The sequence below is a fragment of the Balaenoptera ricei genome, chromosome 6, assembly GCF_028023285.1.
Source record: "Balaenoptera ricei isolate mBalRic1 chromosome 6, mBalRic1.hap2, whole genome shotgun sequence".
Taxonomy (NCBI): Eukaryota; Metazoa; Chordata; class Mammalia; order Artiodactyla; family Balaenopteridae; genus Balaenoptera; species Balaenoptera ricei.
In genome coordinates, this window is record NC_082644.1 from 121,853,298 (window position 1) to 121,872,117 (window position 18,820).

Genomic DNA, 18,820 nt, shown 5'->3' on the forward strand with positions numbered 1-18,820 from the left:
GGGAGAGGTAGGAGCAGGCGCCCCTCCCGTGAGCCAGGTGGGGTGGCGGCGGGGGCGGGGGTGGGGGGTTGGTGCTCAAAGCGGGACCTGCAGCGAGGGGCGCACAGGGTTGCCGGTCCTTCCCGTGCCCACTCAGCGCCCCCGTAATAGCCCGGGACCCGAGCCCACGGGGTCCAGATGCACAGGCAGAGATGCGTGTTCAACAAAGTCATCGTGAATTGTTCTCTGAAGTTTTTTTTTTTTTTTTTTTTTTTACTGTGGAACACTTCAAAGGCACAGAGAACAGTGTAACAGAAGCCTGCGTGTCCACCCCCCTCCTTGCTGCACCCAGACCTCCTGTGCCCACCCCAGCCCTCCAGCCCGGTGATCTGGTCCCTGTAAAATAAATGCTGTGCCCTCTACCCAGGGCTGTGGCCCAGGCACCCTCACTGGCAGCCCCAGGCCTGTTGCGAGCGCACGCAGTAGAGAGGCTCGCTCTAACACTCTCCTACTAGACCACCCTGTCTGAAGTCTGCTCTGAAAACTGATCCCGGAACCCACTTTTCACCAACGGGCAGGAGCACAAGGTAGTGGGTGGGGGTAAGAGGAAGGGCGGGGTCAGCGGGGACTCCTGGGACGCTCTTACCTGTAGCTGAGATCACAGGGCCTAGCAGTTTGAACGTCTTGGAAGTCCAGCCACGGACCTCAAATGCTCCCATGCTAGACCGCAATCTGTCCCACCCAAGACACGCAGCTGTGCCGCGCGTGTCTGCGGCCGAGCCTAGCGGCAGGTGTGGGTCCACCCTAACCCCCTGGGCTTTTTATCAGCACAAACCACCCATTAGGCCACGGTCAGCAGCGTGATTCTCAAGCATGAAGAACGGGCTGAATTAGGAAAAAAGGGACACTGCATATGAATTTTAGAATTTATTAAATAAGAAAACTGTCAATTTGAACAGGATGCAAAAAGGACGTTTATTTAAAAAAATAACATCCATAGGAAAACAGCCAAAAAGGCATCTAGTGCATGTTACGCCTCCCCTCCAACAGGAAGGGATTGGAAAGGCACCTGGGGAGACGTCGCCCTGACCCGGGAAGGCTCTGCCTAGGCTCCAAGTCCCTGAATCCTACATGTCATCGTACAAGATGCCACCTGGAACGCGTAGCAAAACCCTCCAGCCAACACCAGTTTTCCAGTGCACTTAGATGGTGTCCCACCGTGGAATGCCTGTGCTGACCTTGGTCCCTGAGGGAAGACAATGGCAACCACCTCGTGGGGCATCCATGCTCAGGTCACCAAGCACAGGAGCCCCCCGCCCCCCGGAAGCTGAAGGAGTGGTCTGTGAGCCAGAGGGGGCGCTGAGCACTGGCAGTTAAGGCACAGGCCCCCGTCTTGAGGCGCATGCTTACATTACGGCTCATTTAGTGTTTTTCTCTACTTACGAAAGCAAAGACGATCAACTGAACTTATCTTACAGTCCATATTCTAGAATGACAATGGAAAACACTCATCACAGAATTGCTGTGTTCGTTTAGTAACTAAAAAAAATCATCGGCTTTTAGAGAAATGTCTTCCAGTAGATGATGAGCGTCTATAAACAGCGGGGAGCTCGCCAAGAAGGGAGACACGAAGCACAGGAGCTGCTCTCGCATACGGGAGCTGCTCCTCCCTGCGTGCGGCTAATGATACTGTTCCAGGCCATGAAGTTAGTATCTCGTGATAGATATTTTTACTGTGTGTGAAGACTGCACATTCAGAGACATGGTGGCGTGTTGGAATCCGTCGGGTAATGGTTTCAGGATGTAAACAGAGCTGTGAGCTGGAAGCACCTCCGTGGTTCTCAAGACTCCTCCCCCTGATCTTTAATTTCAGAAATTCTGTCTATAGATTTAAGGATTTCAGCAACAAGATTCAACGTTTCAGCTCCAGAAACCAGCTGCCTGAAATAAAAGCACAGATGTTACAGATGGTTTCTACAACTGCTCCAGGGCAATAACAGAAGCTTTGGGACCTCCCTGGCAGTCCAGTGGTTTGGGCTTCCCGCTTCCACTGCAGGGGGCACAGGTTGGTTCCCTGGTTCGGGAACTAAGGTCCCGCAAGCCACACAACGCAGCCCCCCGCCCCCACCCCCCCCAAAAAAACCCGGAAGCATTAAAGCAGAGAAGTTCCAGAGTGAAAAGTGAACAGTTTTTAAATCTTAGATTCTGTCTCAAGAGACTCTTTGGACTGGAGTTAAATGAGACGGGCTTCCCTACCCACGGCTGTGTCTGGACACCCGACTGGCTTCCCTACCAGCGGCTGTGACTGGACACCGCTGCCGCTGAGCTCAGCCCCGCGGGAGAGAGATCACAGCGATGGCGACCGACCCCACCCAGGAGCCTCACTGTGCCCTGCGTGTCTTGGGCCTTCTTCAAGTTTATGTGTTTTTACAAGAGGGAAAGTATTATTCTTTTTCACTCAAAACCTTGGTGCCTCGTAGGTGATTCAGATCTGGCTGACGTTAACCCTCAAGCCTCCCAGGTGAGAATGGTTATCCCTCCGTGGACCACGGAGGGCCTGCTTGCCAAGGATGTGTCGTATGACCGCGGGGTGAACAGGATCACTGAGCCCCACCCCACGAGGCTGTAGCTTGAAACATCGGCTAAGCACCCCCCTCCAACCCCTGCACTCACTTGATGGAGGCATGCGCGTTGTTCATGACAACACGGAGGTTCTGCAGGGCCACCTCTGCGTTCTGCTTCACCACTGTCAGGCTGGCGCCCTGGCCTGACCGCAGGGCTTCGTTCTCCCGCTTGAAGTTAGAGACCTGCGCCTGGGCCCGAGGTGGGGGGTAGGGGGCGGGTGTGGCAGCGTTAGGACTTTTTCCTGGCTAAACAGGAGAGCAGCTAAAAGGCCATCTGACTGGCACCAGACAAGGCACCCTAGGTAGAGGTGACAAGGGGATGATGCCCTTTCCTAACTGGGGGGTAGCAGGCCTCCTAAAGGACACGGGCCTAATGCTGTCCCTGGTACCTCACATGTCCTCTGGTGCGCGCGTGCCACCCCCCGCTGTATAGTGATGCCCTCGACACTCTTGTTGGGCACAACCAGGAGGCCCGGGAGGAAAGCTCACACTGTCCTGATTTGGGTGCTTCATCTGCTAGGGGGAGCAGGAGGGGGAGGGGAGGAAACCCCAGCAGAGATTCTTTGGTGCCTTTCTTTGGAATTCACGAATACGTGAACCGTTTAAGACCCTCTCTCTAGTTACCTGGAGCAAGCTGATTTCCTGTTTCAGTTTTAGGACGTGATTTTCTGCCTTTACTGCCCGTTTCTGTTATTCCCCCCACAAAAAAAGAAAAAAAAAAAGGCATCACTGATGTGGTAACATGGACACAGGACGCATCCCCTCCCTCCCCGTCCCTCTCCCTCACCTGGCGGCCCCGGCCAGGCGGGCCCACCCCGTGGCTGGGCAGCCCATGGTGAGGGACCCCTGCTCACTGCCGGCCTGCCTGGGCCCACCCAGACCCACGTGCCCCCGGGGCAGGACTCGGTGCCCTGTAGGGAGCGACACACCAGACACTTCACGGTGTCCAGCCAGGCCGGCCCCGCCCAGCTCCCCCGCTGCGAACCAGGAGCCTGTCTGCTCACAGTCACGCGCTCCAGATTCCGCTCCACCTGCTGCGCCACCGACTCCAGGTCGTGATAGTCCCTCTCCTCCTTGATCATTTTCGCTTCTAACTTCCGCTCAAGCGTCCTCACCCTTGTGAAGGAGAAAGCCCAGGTTATTGGTAACTCCCCTGACTAATTCTAAGAATGTTAAACTATAAGGAGTTTTAATTGGACTGATCAAATAAAAACCACAAGAGCCCGAGGTTTCAGAATGCACCTCGGGAGGAACAGCTGTGAGGCAACAGCCTCAGAGCTGGATGCGAGTCAGTGCAGGGTCAGGGGTGCCCTGGGGCCGTCTGACAGCTCTGCTGCTCCGTCATCAAGTGGGCTTGATTTTGCTGTTTCAAATACGCTTTTACACAGAACATAAGAAACATACCTGATGCTGAGGGTTTAATGCAATAAAACCCACGCTCACACAACTACTGAAGCCTGTGCGCCTAGAGCCCGTGCTCGTCAACAAAAGAAGCCACCGCAATGAGAAGCCCGTGCACCGCAACGAAGAGTAGCCCCCGCTCGCCGCAACTAGAGAAAGCCGGCGCACAGCAACAAAGACCCAACGCAGCCAAAAGTAAATAAATTAAATAAACTAAAACAAAACAAAACAAAACAAAACAAACAATAAAAACCCAGGCACATGTAGCTGCTGAGCCTGCGTGCTGCAGCTGCTGAGGCCTGCGCCCCTGGAGCCCGTGCTCCTACGGCGGGAGAGGCCATCGCGGTGGGGGGCCCGCGCGCCCGCCGCGGCTGGAGAGAGCCCGCGTGCAGCGGCGAAGGCCCAACACAGCCCCAAAAATAATAAGTTAATTAATTAATTAAAGAAATAGAAAAAAAATTAAAAAAAAAAAACAAACCCAGGCACAGTCCAACTCCGATACTTCGTTATCGTTTTCGCATTGGTTTCTTTGAGGGTCAGAAGATGATTTGAATTGCAAGCCTAACTCAAAACGTACGTACATTTCTGTTTGAGTTTCAGAGAAGCTCTGAACCTCAGTCAGCTTCCTTCTTAACTTAGAATTTTCATCTTTCAGCTGTAGAAAAAGAAAATCCTTATTAGAAACTCAGTGTCTCACTACACAGGGATGTGTGCTTCTGCTATTTGGCTCTAGAACTTCTTGATATACAAAAATATTGCAAGAGTCACCCTACAGTCCACGTACAGAGAAAAACCAAGAACAAAATTGCCTGCTTTTTAAAGGCCTACTACAGTCCCAGACTCCAGTCTTACTCAGATCTTGTAACTCTTTCTTAGGTGACTATAATTTTTCAAATGCCCTCAGGACACCGGGCAAGCTGTCCCCGAGCCACCAGCTGGGGTGGACCCTTTTCTGAGGGGCAGCGCGTTGAGCGTCTCCCTCTGCTCCAGTTCACACCCCCTCACAGCCCTCTGCGTGACTTTTTGGCGGTTATGCTCACGCCGGTCAGACAGACCACAGGCTGTCTTGTCCTTGGAGCCCACCCCCCAGGCCATCAGGGACACTGGGGGCTCCAGGCTTCCTCCAAGAATGCTGCTTAGACACGAGCTGTGACCAGGGTGCCGACGCACAGCCCCCCTCACTTACTGCTTCGTAACTTATCTGCAGCTTCCGAAGGTGCCTGTCCCCCAGAGACTCTCCGGGGACTGTGAAGTCGGTGCTGGGGCTCCCGGCTGGGGAGACGCGGGAGTCGGAGTCGCTCAGCGTGCACGGAGGCAGAGACTCGGGCCCCACCAGCTCCGACGGGTTGGAGAAAAAGGAGACATAGGTGCTGCAGGGCGACGTGCTGGCGGTGACCCTGGAGGAGTGGGTCTGCTCCACGGCAGACGGCAGGTAGGCCCCGTCCCACCCTTCGTCCTCGTCCTCGTCCTCGTCCAGGATGTCGCCAGCCCCCGTCGGGTCTTCGAAAAACGGCTGCTGATACTCCAGGCCATACCCCACGGTCTGGGAGGTGGGGGAGTTGCGGTCGAGTCCCAGCGAGTGCCTCGTGGCTTCCTGAAGAAAACAGGGAGGCGATGCTGACTCAGGAGCCGTCGCAGGCCCTTCTTCCTAGACGTCTGGCGTTGGAACAAGAAGAAAGGCCCATCTCGGCTACGGGTAAGGTGAGGGGCAGGAGGGACCCAAACGGCTCTGAGCGCCACCCGGCTTCTCTGCCGGGAGCAGCGGCTGCCCCGCTTTGCCCCACAGCCCTCGGCCAGCCTTCTGGGAGGGAACGCTGCACGTCAGAAGAGAGACGGCCTCCGGAAGGGTTTTCTGTCTAAGGTCACTGCAAACAACGCCTTAGGTTTACCTTTGAATAAATTCTGCTGTCAGTATTCTCTTTCGACAGGCCAAGGTTCTTGCTTTTCAGAAACTCTTTAAAGGAGAATGGATTTGCCTCTTCAAGATCTCCAAGTTTCTCACCTGAAATGATAACAGATGTCACAAACGTGAAAAGTCTCCTGAAGGTCCTTAAAGGGAACTTCCCTGTTCGTTGCTTTTTCCTGAACATGACCCCAGCTAAGATGGGGAACACTGCCTTCGTCCTTCCACCAGATCTCAGCGACACTGGGAAATGAGAAAGCTAGCTGATAAAACAGACCAACTCGGGCATTCTAAATTCTCCTTCTCGTCCCAGCCCCTCGGTCCCCATACCTTGCTGCCCATGGGGTCCACCTGGGGACATGTAAAGCTGCCACGCGCCTCCACTCCCATGCAAAGGGCTTGGGCCGCAGCCTATGCCGGAGGCTGGCAGAGCGCACGTGCAGCCATGTGAGGAACCACTGCTCCGCCTCCAGCCTTTTCCCCACTCACTCTCCAGCTTTCCCTTCTCTTTCCCACTCTCCCGGTACCCAACCAGCCACCCTGCGGCCCTTTTGGCCCACCAGTGATCCAAGCCCAGGTGCCAACCCTGTATGAAGTTGGCTCCTGTAACCCTGGCCCCACTGTCTCCTCAGACCCCTCAGGTGTGACTTCCCACCCCCTGCCATTCCTCATGCCCAGGTTCTCCTGCCCCTGTGCCCACTTTCCCTCCACCCGCGGGTCAGGATCGACTGTGGGGCTCCACCCCCACCTGCTCTTTCGGGCTCCAGGTGTACTAGTTATATGCTGTCAGACTGACAGCCCTGCCGCTGGGCACGTGCCTGGCACGTGGAGACATGGACGGAGAGAAAAAGAAAGGATTACTGAACTACTGTACCTCCAAAGTGCGTGTTCTGGGCTCCTGATGGACCTTGCTTAGTGCCTTTCCCCTTTCCATAGGCAAAATCTGCAAAGAGACATCATCACCCCACCGTGATCATGGGAAGCCTTTATGACCACAACTTTTTTTGACATGCGGTCTCTATTGCAGTGGTTCTTACGGCCTGGGCAACTTTCAGAGCACAAGCCCCCGGGCTCCTGCCCCTGGAGATGGTCTGACGTCCATGGGCCCTGGCATCTGTGATTCTGAAAAAGCTCCCGATAGGTTTGATGCCCCGTGGGGCAGGCGCACGTCCTCCGTCTTATGGTGCCTCCTGAATGCCCTCGTGGGTTGTCATTGGCTCTCAGACCCTGACAGAATCACCTAAACGCTCCCTGAACACCCTGGACCCCAGGCGGTGTAGCCGCTTGGGGAGAATTAGGATGAACTAAAGATGGCCTCTGCCCAGCTGCAGCGACCAGAGGATGGCTACACCTGGTTTCCCACCCTGGCCTACTGGATGAAGATTCCCTCATCCTCCCACCTGAAAGAGCCAGGTGGTTTCCTGTGTTGCCACTGGGCCTACTTCTATGCCGGCATTTGCCATGGTGTACTGGAACTGTCTGGCTGTGGGGGCAGGGGGTTCTCCAAGAGGAGACTGTGAGCTCCAGGGAGCGGGACTCCCATCCACTTGCGTTTCCTACTCCCAGCGCCCGGCGCACGGTGGGGCTAGTGGTCACCGTTGGGCCGGGGGTGAGTTGCGCTATCGCGCGGGACCTACAGGTAGTGCCGGCACCGGGAGTCCCTGAGGCTCGTCTCTCACCTGTGTCTCCCACGGAAGCTAGCACCGGACTGGGCACATAGCACATAAACGTCGGCCGAATGCCGAAGAACTGGGACTCCAGGTCCCTGGCTTGGGGGCGCTCACAGTCTAGCTGGGGGAGACAAGACCGGCGCTCATAGAACGCGGGAGCTGTAATAACAACAAGAGCGACTTCACCGCGCGCCCGCCTCACCTGGACCTCAGCGCGGACGCCCGCCCGCCCCCCGCCCGCTCACCGTCCGGAATGACGAGGCTCCGGGGCCGGGACAACGGGGTGACGCCGGGGCGGCGCGCGTAGCCCGCCATCGCCGCGGGCCCCGCAGCGCCAGCTCTCCCTAGCCCGGCAGCTGCGGCTCCATGGCTCCGACTTCGTCCCGACCGCGGACCAAGTCGGCCACCCCCGTCGCCCGCCGCTCGGCCACTGCTCCGAACCTCTGGCCGCTGCTTCTGCTCCGCGCACCGGAAGCGCAAGCCTGAACGCCTCGGGCCGGCGCCGGGGGGGCGGGGGGCCCCGGAGGCGGAACAGGAAGTGACGACAGAGTCGGTGGGCGGTGACGCAAGATGGCGGCTATGGTGCTGGCGGCGACGCGGCTGCTGCGAGGCTCGGGCTCCTGGGGCCGCTCGCGGCTGAGGTGAGCCGAGGGCCGGCCGGGGATTGGCCGGGGGCTGGGGCGGCCCCCCCCCCTTCTGGACGCTCCGCCTTTGGCTCCCCCACGCCGAGGGGCGGCGCCCGGCAAGCGGGCTGGGAGTGCGGGACCCCCGCCCGGTCCCCGAGGCGACGGGAGCACTTCCCCCGTTGGCGCCCCGGGCTCCGACCGCGAGCCCCATCCGCCTCTCTCTCGTCCTCTCCTCCCGGGCGGTCGTGGGTGCTCCTCCGAGGTCACGTGTCATCTCCGCCCCGGCCCCTTCCGGCCGCGTGCCCCCTTGTGAGGCCGAGCCGGCAAGCCTGGGTTCTGTGGTCGCCAGAGTCATGTCCTTGACTGCTGTGCTCTGTCCCCTCTCCTCTGGATGTCTGGCCTTTTCCCGCACTGGCGCTTTCATTCAGGCGACAGATGGGTGTTGATCCCTCGCTGTGAGGTCCTGGGTGCGATGGGGACAGAGACCAGGCAGTGGGTCCAGGCAGTCTCGTGCCCAAAGTGTCAGCTTTGAAGGGAGTAAGCCGCCTTCGGCGGTAAGAAACAGGAGAGACTAACTTCAGGTGGGATGAGGAGGAGCAGCTTACGAGGAGGTGACGTCTAAGCCAAGGGATGGAGAATGAGAGAAGGGTCAGCCCTGTGAACAGGGCAGGGGAAGGCAGGTCAGACCAGGAACCGTGAGCACAGCAGCGTGGGGATGATGAGCCCAGTGTGTCCAGGGAACGGACCAGCCGGCCAGTTCGGACCTGGGGCGGGGGCGGCTAGCAGATGGGTTTGGAGGGGGAGCTGGAGGCCTTCGGGACCAGGTGAAGAGATGTGGTTTCCGCTTAGGCTCCAGGGGGCTGTTGAAGGGCAGGGCTTGGCCAGTTGCTTGGTGTGTAGAAACAGACTTAACCCACTTAACCCTCCTTTCATGGAGGTGGCATTTGAGGCCTAAGGACCTGAACCAACTTGCCGCATGTCTCTGGGAACACCTCAGTGGTGTTCTTGGTCACTCTTCTGTGTTGTCTCTGGGGACGTGTAGAAATCAGTTCTCTAGATAAGGAGATGCTGATTCTTTAAATGCACACGAAACACAAATAACTGCACCTAGGTGGTCACCACAGGCCCCACCGTCTCAGTTGTATTGTACCCGGGCCGACTTCTGTGTTTCAGGTTTGGAGCCCCTGCGTACAGGCAGTTCAGTAGTGGCGGTGCCTATCCCAGCGTCCCCCTGTCCTCCCCCTTGCCCGGAGTACCCAAGCCTGTTTTTGCTACAGTTGATGGACAAGAAAAGTTTGAAACCAAAGTTACCACACTGGAGAATGGGCTTCGTGTGGCATCCCAAAATAAGTTTGGACAGTTTTGTACAGTAGGAAGTAAGTACTGTCGGTAACATTGCGGGTGGCCCCGTCTGTTGTAACGTGCACACGCTTCAGTTCACTGTTAGTTGTACTTAGGGCATCGTTCGTGAATTATATCCTGAGTGAAAAAGCATGGCGTAGAATCTGAAAATTTAGTAATCAGAGTATGAACGGTGGCTCTCCTGGTGGTGGGTTTTCTTTTCCTTCTTTCTACCTTTCTGTTATCCTAAAAGATTTCTACCAGAGGTATAAAGTACGTAATTTTATAAATACTGACGTACGTATATAGCTGTGAAAACCTTCGGAGTCAAGGTAATGTACGTATTTGTCATTCTCATATGTTTAAATTTGGCTGTTTGGTCATATTCACAATTTTAAAAGGTTTGTCTTGATTAGATCTTCCCTTTTGAATATCTGACTTAACCTGTCAATTTTCTTTTTATTGCCAGTTCTTATTAACTCTGGATCAAGATATGAAGCAAAATATCTCAGTGGAATTGCTCACTTTTTGGAAAAATTGGCATTTTCGGTCAGTGTCCAACTTGTGATTTTTGATACTATACTTGGGAAGAATCTGTCAAGGTTTGCTTTTCTCAAATGGGTATTTTAATAAATGCTTAAGTTGCCAAGTTGATACGAATTAAGGTTTCTAAGTTAAAAGATGATTTGATTTAATGTGTTCTGAAAGCAAAAGTAAGTTTTTTTCTTAAAAACTGTATCTTGGAGGCTGTTCTGCGTGGCTCACGTAGGTTCTCTTGTTCACTTTTCTAGTCTACGGATCGGTTTGGCAGCAGAGATGAAATTCTGCTTACCTTGGAGAGGCACGGGGGTATTTGTGACTGCCAGACAACCAGGTACGCCAGCTTTCACGTACAGGCTCGTCTTTTATCACGTGGACTGTCCTCATCCTTGGTCAGAGTCCCCCTGAGCCCCTCCCGTCGGCGAGGCCGTGGAGGTGAATGGTGAGAAGTGAGCCCTGGTCCAGGCAGAGATTCGGGTGGAGGGTTGGGGTGTGTGGCAACACTTACACAGAGGCATGCGCTCCGAGGGCCAAGCCTCCCCTGTCATTCGAGCCAGGCTGCTGGCTGGGCTCTGGGGACGCAGAGCAGGCCTGTCCCCAGGATGCTCACAGATCGGGCAGAGGGCTGCACCACGGCTGGTGGACGCAGGAGCCAGGGGCCGAGGGTGGTGGGAGCGTGGGGGGGGTCAGGAAGGGAACGGTAGGTAACTCAACGTCGGGGCTGCTGCTTGAAGGCGCCTGCCAGGTGGAATAACGGTCGGCCGTGGCTCAGACGCAGGGGACAGCAGGTGCAGAGGCTCAGCCTGGAAGAGGCAGTGGTCGGTTTGGGGTGGGGAAGGTTCAGTAGGTAGCTGGGGCACAGATGGGGTAGGGGTGCTGTGGACAAAGGCAGGTGGTGTTTGTCTGCCCAGGTGTGGGGCGTGTTTGGAAAGCTGTGTTCAGGGCAATGTGAGATAAGCAGACAGAGATCACACCTTTTTTTTTTTTTTTTTTTGGTCCACGCCGGGTGCCATGTGGGATCTTAGTTCCCCGACCAGGGATCGAACCCGGGCCCCTGCAGTGGAAGCGCAGAGTCCTAACCACTGGACCGCCAGGGAAGTCCCAGATCACACTTTTTTTAAGCGGTTGGTTATTTCAATCTGAATGTTAAAAAAATTAGAGAGAAAATATAGGTTAAATGCCAAGAATTAGAGTTGGCATGGAGGCAGTATGTTCACATGTTCAAAAAAAGGTCTGTTCAGAAACTTGTGGCTCCCGGCTGCCCGTGAATGAAAGCCAGACTGGTTGGCTGTGTTCTTGCGAAAAATCTCATCCTCCGTCTCCCCAGGGAGCCCCTTCCTCTGGTCAGGCAGGCCTGTGTTCTGCCCCAACGCAGCCAGCTAATTCTCAGCTCAGACTTTCGTTCCTGCTGCTCTCCCCCGTGGTCCTACAGCACTTCCCCGCCGAGAATGGCCCCTTCCCTGCAGAGGCCCTGGTGGCCACGTCTCCCCTCCAGGGCTCGCTCCTCTCCACGTGGCAGCCGGGCCTGCCCTGTGTGGTCTCCGGCCGGACCGTGCCCCCCTCGTGGCCCTGTGGTTGTCACGTTTGCGTCTCCCCTGCCTCAGTGCGCCTGTCTGATCACAGCGCCTCGTGCTGCGAGCTACTGTGCCAGTCAGTCTCTGTCCCCCAGCCGTCTAAGGCCAGGCATGTGCCCGTGTGGACGGTTCACCTAGCGGACACTCAGTGCAGGATGACACGAGTAGCCTCAGAGGGGGCTTGTGCTGGTGAAAACCGCTCAGAGCTGCCTCTCCAGTTCGGCTGGACAGTGTCTTCCGCTCCAGCGATTAGCCCGTGCACAGCTGTGGTTCTGCCTGCTAAGAGTTTACACTGTAAGATGGCAAAGGGGCAAGAGCCCCGGGTGTATGCTGACCCTCGACGCAGAAAGACGTAACCACCTTCCCTGCCACCCCAGCATACACCTGTCGTGACCTTATTGCCCCCAGCGTTGGTTTTGTTGGTTTTTCCAGAGACACCACCATGTATGCTGTGTCTGCTGATTCTAAAGGCCTGGACACGGTGGTGGGCTTGCTGGCAGACGTGGTCCTGCACCCCAGGCTAACAGGTGCGCGTTTGGGCTGCTTGAGGGGTCCTGGGGTGAGGGGCAATGCTGGGAGGTGTGTTGACGCACTGCCCGGGGGAGGGGCGCTGTGTTATGGAGCCTTGGGCCCACCCACCAGGGACAGTCAGCAGGGGGGTCACTGGAGACAACGCTCACGATTAGAAACGTCCTTGATACTGAATACTTCGACTCTCGTCTCTGTGCCCTTTGACGTTTGTAGCGAAACGGTTCTTTCATTTCAGACAAGCTTCTCAGACGGTGTTTAAACACCCTGACTGACGTGCTACCAGAAGTTTCTGTGTCTCTGTGCCCATTCCCTTCCTCAGCCTTGCAAATGGCAGGACCTCAAGCTCCCTGCTAGGAGTGGACACAGGCCAGTCTAGCTGTGCTGTGTTTCACAGCAGCCTGGCCTTGGGGTTCCCAGGCTGCGGTTCCGCATTACGATCTTTCTGGCACTGGTTCCAGTTACCCGATGAAACACACCCCCGCCATTGGTCTGTGCCTCTGTGTCTGGGCCTGAGCGCCTCGTACGGGGAGGAAGCCGCGGCTCGGAGCGGGGCCAGGTGGCTGCTTCCGGGCAGAGGGGAGGAGGCCCAGGTCGTCCAGGTCCCGGCCTGCAGGGCACTCTCCCCGTCGCTCGTACAAGCGCCCCCCAGGTCTGCCCCAGAGGAAGGCAGAGGAGGCTCTGCCCGTGCCTGCCGATGAACGACACTGGGCCCAGCTCGGCGACCCAGGCTCAGGGCGGCCTCCGTCTGAGCCTCGTCTCTGATTCTCTGCAGATGAAGAAATCGAGCTGGCGCGTATGGCTGTCCGGTTTGAGCTGGAGGACCTCAGCATGCGGCCCGACCCGGAGCCCCTTCTCACCGAGATGATTCACGAGGTGCGATGGACACGTGGGCCACCTCCACGGCCTCGCCCCCGACCCCGGGCTCTGGGGGGGGGTCGTTCACCTGCCCGATGCCACCTTGCAGGACATTTTTAATTTCTGAATTTGTCAGCTATGCAAGTTTTAAACTTTTTAATCCTTACGGTAACGAGGTCTGTAGAGTGAGCCTTTTATGTTACATTTCTTACGAATTTTCATTCTGGAGAGGCAGATTTTACTATTTTTGTAAACACACAAAGCTGCTCCTGCCAAACGGTAGCTGAAACGAACAGCTGGTGGGCTTTTCCCATCTGGCCGGGGATCGCTGCAGTCCCGGCTTGCCTGGGAGGCCTGGCTGCGTTCCCTCTGTCACTTGTGTTTCTCTTGCTTCCTTTATCAAGGCCGCTTACAGGGAAAACACAGTCGGCCTGCACCGTTTCTGCCCCACGGAGAACATAGCAAAGATTGACCAGTCGGTGCTTCACTCCTACCTGCGAAACTACTACACCCCCGACCGCATGGTGCTGGCCGGGGTGGGGGTAGAGCACGAGCGCCTGGTGGAATGCGCCAGGAAGTACCTCCTGGGCACCCGGCCTGCCTGGGGCAGTGTGGCGGCCGTGCACGTGGACGGGTCGGTGGCACAGTACACTGGGGGCATCGTCAAGGTAAAGCCATGATCTCGGGTTGCGTACGCTTTCTTTGATTTCTTTTTTCAGTGTGATCGATCTTGCGTTTATCCTGAAGGTGTTAGGTGCACCTTAACTGGGCTTCACCTTAACCCGCGTTCCTATTAGAGCTGAGCTCCACCTGGGCTCGAGGCTCGGCTGGCTCGCGCCTCTCCAGGGGGTTTCCTGACATTGGTGTACGGTTTCTGTAGACCCGTTTATATACCACCTGACCTGAGAAGCGTGCGAGGCCTGGTGGTCTTTCACTGAGTGTACGCATCCATTCTTCTTGGTTCCAGCTGGAAAGGGACATGTCCAGTGTCAGCCTGGGCCCCACCCCGTTCCCCGAGCTCACGCACATCATGATTGGCCTGGAGAGCTGTTCCTTCTTGGTGAGTCCTGGGCGGCTCGGGCGGGGCGTCCTGGAGCGGGTCACACCTGCGCGGGCTCCGCCCAGGCTGAGCTCTGCCGTCTGTCTGCCGCAGGAGGGGGACTTCCTCCCTTTCGCCGTGCTGAACATGATGATGGGCGGCGGCGGCTCCTTCTCGGCCGGCGGGCCTGGCAAGGGCATGTTCACCAGGCTCTACCTCAACGTGCTCAACAGGTGGGTTGGGTGCCCTCGCCTGCTCTGTCGGGGCCGCTGGCCCAGCCGAGCATGCTCTGGGGCCGTGACACCTTCCTTGTGTCCCTCTCTTCACGTCCCTCACAGGCACCACTGGATGTACAACGCGACCTCCTACCACCACAGCTACGAGGACACGGGCCTCCTGTGCATTCACGCCAGCGCCGACCCCAGACAGGTGAGGGCCGGGCCTCCTTCACTGCGGGAACGGGGGGACGAAAGCTGCCGGGCTGAGATCACTCTCTCGCGCTCCACGCTCTCTTACAGGTTCGAGAAATGGTGGAAATCATCACGAGAGAGTTTGTTTTAATGGCTGGAACTGTGGATGTGGTAAGTAGGGCTCCTAGCCATTTCCAACATCCTCGCGGTGTTGGATGGGTAGAGAACATGGTGTAGGGGTGGCCGGCAGAGGGCCCGTGCTCTGTGCCCACACCACCAGCGTCCCAGCCAGGACAGCACAGCCCCGGGGTGACCCAGACCTGCCCCCGTGGGAGCCCGTCCTCCCTGGTCTTGATGCTGAGAACCCCCCCAGTGCCGGGTCTGCTTGCTCTGACCGAGCCCATGCCTCCTGTGCCTGCCCTGTGTCCTTCTGTAAGAGGGTAAATTGGAGCGGCGTTGAACAGAACGAGCGGGCCACGCGGGGCATTTTTCTCGCTCTTTCTTGACTCTGGTTTATGTTTTGACCTGAGATTTTGCTCCCTCGTTTTTTTCATTTACTTCTTATCATACCGTACGTGTTCAGAAGTCTTGTTTTTTTTCCTGGGTCAGAACTGGCACCAGTAAGCAGGTTCTCTGTACGCGCTACACGTGGACGCGCGCTCAGACACCTGTGTGCACACGCATGCACACGCGCTACACGTGGACGCGCGCTCAGACAGCTGTGTGCACACGCACGCACACAGGCACACACACGTGCACGCCGCAGCAGAGAGGCCCAGCGTGTGAGCCTGCTGGGGGTCAGTGCGTGTGCTTCACCCTCAGAGCTTCTCTTCTGCACATTCCATGTTTTCTCCAGTAACCACATACTCCCTTTTTAATCAGGAAAAGAAGCATTATTTTAAAAATAAAAACGTGTTTAAAAATTTACACTTGGTGGTTCCGTTAGCGTCCTGCTAGAAAAAGTGTTTTCCTCTAACGTGAAGGCACCTTGAGATAAAAATTATTTGCCTGAACTTGCAAAAGCGATAAAGACCTGTGTTAAATCAGGAGTTATTTTACTTAAAAGATACAGACTCTCGACAGCTGAGGTGTTTTCTAGCACCTGTCCTCCAGGCCTGTGAGCTCCCCGGTGGGCGGCCTGCACCTCTCACCAGCCCCCCTGTCTCTGCCCTTGCGCTCCAGGCTGGGCTTCAGGAACGGAACTCACTGGAGCTGCAGTCTTAAGCTTGGCCCCAGATACAGAGCTGGCAGCTTGAGCTGGCTCCCGCGGATTTCCCAGGGAGCACGGCAAACATAGCTGACAGGACCCTGCTCCGGGATCTGGGGGGAGCCCCGGAGCCTGCGCTGAGTTTGTTTTCCTTGTGATTCCAACGTGCGGCCAGCTTTGGGGTCCTGGAGCTTGGGTGTTCGGTGTTCTTCCCTGCTCACGCTGCGTGGCAAAGTTCAAACCCAAGAACTCCAGGGAAGCGTACACTTCTCCCTTATTTCGAATGTGGTACAGGCCCTGTTACTGTGGCTCCAGCCCTGACCCGGAAAGCACAGAGGCGGGAACATGGCGGGGTCTGCTGGTGAGCGGGGCCGCGAGCCCGGGCACGGGGGGCCACCTTCCCCTATCCAGCCCTGGGTAAGCGGAAGGCCCTTCGCCAGGACACGTCCGTCAGCCCCTCTGCTGGCCAGGCCGTTTGCGATTGGCTGGGGGCCGGGCGTGAGCCCAGGGACTGAGCCACGTGACCCCGCAGGTGGAGCTGGAACGGGCCAAGACGCAGCTCACGTCCATGCTCATGATGAACCTGGAGGCCAGGCCCGTCATCTTCGAGGACGTGGGGAGGCAGGTGCTGGCCACCCGCTCCAGGAAGCTGCCCCACGAGCTGTGCGCGCTCATCCGTGAGTCCCGGGCCCGGGGTGGGGGTGGCCCCGCAGGCCCGCACCCCAAGCCTTGTCCTCTCCCAGGCCTGCTTCCCGGCCCTGCCCGCGCCGGCTGAGCGCCGTACCTGTGTGACTCCAGATTTTTGCCCCCTTATAAAAGGGCCTCTCAACGACCCCCCCAGGTTTCAACGCAGGTTCAGTGGGAAAGTGGGTGGAAAGTGGGTGGCCCGGTGCCGTGCTGTGCGGGGAGAGACGCCAGCCCTAGCACCGCTGCCCCGGGGGCTCGTGGCAGGTGCCCGTGGCCTCCTGTGAGAGGCCTTCAGGAGGCCCTGAGCTTCCATTTCAGGATGCCAAGCTGTACTTGCTTGTGACTCTTTGGGGGACAGGTTGATCTTAGCTTCGTCAGATTCCCAAGGGGTCCGCAAGCCCAGAAGGGCTCTGCTTACTGCTCTGCGGGGCCGAGTCGCCCAGGGCGAAGCTGACCTGGTCCCCAGGCGTCTGCTGGGTTTGGGTTTGGAGTCCTGCTGAGGGCAGCGCTTGCCCCGCCCACGCGCGGACCCTTGTCCTCCCTGGGAGAAGCCCCTCAGACCCTCGAGTACGACAGTACCCGATCTCCCTGAGGCCTCGTCTTCCGTAGAAAATAAGTTCCCGGGGGTGTGGTTCCCTCCTCCAAGGCTGGGCCACGTGTGCAGGCCCTCGGCCCCCCTCGTTCTGACCTCACCCTTCGTCCATGCGGTGCCGAGGCTTTGGTTTTCCCCTCCCTGCAGACTCGCCATGTAGGTAACTCACAGCTGAGGGGTATTTTTTCCTTTTTTAATTATATTAACGCCTGTTGGGATGGGCATGTCCTAATGCAGTTGAAGTTAACACTCGCCCATTTACTAAGAAACTCACCGTGCAGTCCACACATGGCTGCGCCCGGACCTTCCGGGGTCCTCAGCATCCCTCCTCCGCAGGTGGGGAGGCGGCGGCAGGTTGGGGACCCCTCTGTCTGTTCAGGACTGCAGCCACGGCGGGGAGAGGAGTGGGACCCATGCGGGGTCGGGTGCTCCCCTGACGCCTCTCTTCCCCGTGCCAGGTGACGTGAAGCCAGAGGACGTCAAGAGAGTTGCTTCTGCGATGCTCCGCAGGAAGCCCGCCGTGGCCGCCCTGGGGGACCTGAGCGATCTGCCCGCGTACGAGCACGTCCAGGCGGCCCTGGCGAATAAGGACGGGCGCCTGCCCAGGACGTACCGGCTCTTCCGGTAGAGGCGCCGCGGCAGCACCATCCACGTCCGTTTCTTTGGGGTGACTTCAGCGCAGACGTTCATAGACGGTGCAGACTGTGGGACTTTTCCTAAACGTGAATTCCTTCAGAATTGGACGTGCCAATCAGTGGAATAAAGATTGCTCTCCACCACTGCGGCTGGAAACTAGGGGAAGCGCGGGGAGGTTGGAGCAGCCGGCTGGGGTCAAGCCGGGCTAGTCTTCCCGCTCCCCCAGGAGTTTCGGCAGGTGGGGGAACCGCGCAGTTCCCCGAGGCCGGCGGTCGTTGAGCGGGCGAGGCCTGACCTCTCCTCGGAGGCCCCCGGGCCCATCGGCCCGCCTGCATCCGGGAGGCCAGGGCCACCCACACCAGCACCTCGAGGGTCCCGGGGCGAGGCACCATCCAGCTTGACCGGTGAGGGGTCGTCTCTTGCCCTCAATAGTAAGGCCCTGACTTCAGAGGTGGGGAGCTCGGGGCGGGGGAGGCGGGCTTGAAAGGCGGAAGGACAGAGGCCGCGTGCGGGGCCCTGCAGGGTCAGGGGGCTTTGGTGACGGCCCTGCGGGGCCTGGGCACCTGCACTGGCTGCCCTGGGTCCTTCTGACGCTGCCGTGGTTCAGAGGGCGGCTTCCTGGACGCCAGCGGGTTGCACAGAACCGCGCCACAAAGCTTTGTGGAGAAGAGTCGTCTCCAGGCCGTAGTTTTTGAAACGCTAAGTGCAGCCCCTGCTGTCCAGCTGGGAGAGGGAGGGGTGATCTGAGGCCGTCAAATAAATGTTTCAGCGTCACCTCTGTCACGTCCGTTCATCTTGCCGGGGCCTGTCGTCCCTTTATTTCCATCCCTTTACTGCACACCTACCCTGGCCCAGGTGGGAGGTGTCTGGGCCCCTGCTGTCCTTCGCCTGCTCCGCTCCAGTCCACTGGGTGGGAGCCCCAGGCTCATGGCCAGCGGGCCAACAGCGTGGATTCCAGTTGTTAGGAATGCCCTGTGGTTACTGGGCTGGCTGGGAGGGAGCGCGCGGGAGCGCGAGGCGTCCTGGGAGCTGCTCCCAGCCGGGCCCAGGTGCCTCTTGCGGGAGCTGGCGCTCACCCGGGCTTCCTATCCCCTGGACACCCCCCTCTCCCTCTCTCCCCCCCCTTTACCCCCCACCGCCCCGTTCACTTGGGGGGCCTTCCCTCCACCCTTTCAGCCCCCGCCCACTCTACGTGCTGTCCGTGC

General features: G+C 57.9%; 2 protein-coding genes across 6 annotated transcripts; one reads left to right on the forward strand and one right to left on the reverse strand.

The window, feature by feature from the left end:
* Positions 1 to 893: 893 nt before the first annotated feature.
* On the reverse strand, positions 894 to 8,088 carry ENTR1 (endosome associated trafficking regulator 1). 3 transcript variants are annotated; one of them, XM_059926054.1, is made up of 10 exons: positions 7,823 to 8,088; positions 7,587 to 7,736; positions 6,782 to 6,850; positions 5,894 to 6,006; positions 5,191 to 5,598; positions 4,586 to 4,659; positions 3,608 to 3,719; positions 3,228 to 3,290; positions 2,653 to 2,849; positions 894 to 1,916 (listed from the first exon to the last, which is right to left on the reverse strand). In XM_059926054.1, the coding sequence occupies exons 1-10, from the start codon at positions 7,890 to 7,892 to the stop codon at positions 1,892 to 1,894; spliced, it is 1,281 nt and encodes a 426-aa protein (XP_059782037.1). In that variant the 5' UTR covers positions 7,893 to 8,088; the 3' UTR covers positions 894 to 1,891. The 3 variants fall into 3 exon arrangements, with proteins under 3 accessions (XP_059782037.1, XP_059782035.1, XP_059782036.1); XM_059926052.1 differs by having other exon boundaries at positions 894 to 1,920; positions 7,823 to 8,087; XM_059926053.1 differs by having other exon boundaries at positions 894 to 1,920; positions 2,653 to 2,792; positions 7,823 to 8,085.
* Positions 8,089 to 8,112: 24 nt separating this feature from the next.
* Positions 8,113 to 18,389, forward strand: PMPCA (peptidase, mitochondrial processing subunit alpha). 3 transcript variants are annotated; one of them, XM_059926049.1, is made up of 13 exons: positions 8,113 to 8,218; positions 9,377 to 9,579; positions 10,014 to 10,093; positions 10,336 to 10,418; positions 12,091 to 12,185; positions 12,962 to 13,062; positions 13,449 to 13,712; positions 14,012 to 14,104; positions 14,198 to 14,316; positions 14,422 to 14,512; positions 14,602 to 14,664; positions 16,233 to 16,377; positions 17,438 to 18,389. In XM_059926049.1, exons 1-13 carry the CDS (start codon positions 8,148 to 8,150, stop codon positions 17,605 to 17,607), a joined length of 1,578 nt encoding a protein of 525 aa, XP_059782032.1. In that variant the 5' UTR covers positions 8,113 to 8,147; the 3' UTR covers positions 17,608 to 18,389. The 3 variants fall into 3 exon arrangements, with proteins under 3 accessions (XP_059782032.1, XP_059782033.1, XP_059782034.1); XM_059926050.1 differs by lacking the exon at positions 16,233 to 16,377 and having other exon boundaries at positions 17,438 to 17,529; XM_059926051.1 differs by lacking the exons at positions 8,113 to 8,218; positions 9,377 to 9,579 and having other exon boundaries at positions 10,038 to 10,093; positions 12,093 to 12,185.
* The last annotated feature ends 431 nt before the right edge of the window (positions 18,390 to 18,820 follow it).

Coding starts and splice junctions, on each gene's coding strand:
- PMPCA (XM_059926049.1), top strand. CDS start 8,148: ATGGCGGCTATGGTGCTGGCGGCGACGCGGCTGCTGCGAGGCTCGGGC. Junction 8,219..9,376: donor TGGGGCCGCTCGCGGCTGAG/GTGAGCCGAGGG, acceptor TCTGTGTTTCAG/GTTTGGAGCCCCTGCGTACA. Junction 14,513..14,601: donor CCAGCGCCGACCCCAGACAG/GTGAGGGCCGGG, acceptor GCTCTCTTACAG/GTTCGAGAAATGGTGGAAAT.
- ENTR1 (XM_059926052.1), bottom strand. CDS start 7,892: ATGGCGGGCTACGCGCGCCGCCCCGGCGTCACCCCGTTGTCCCGGCCC. Junction 7,737..7,822: donor GAGCCTCGTCATTCCGGACG/GTGAGCGGGCGG, acceptor TTGTTATTACAG/CTCCCGCGTTCTATGAGCGC. Junction 6,007..6,781: donor CCAGAACACGCACTTTGGAG/GTACAGTAGTTC, acceptor TTATCATTTCAG/GTGAGAAACTTGGAGATCTT.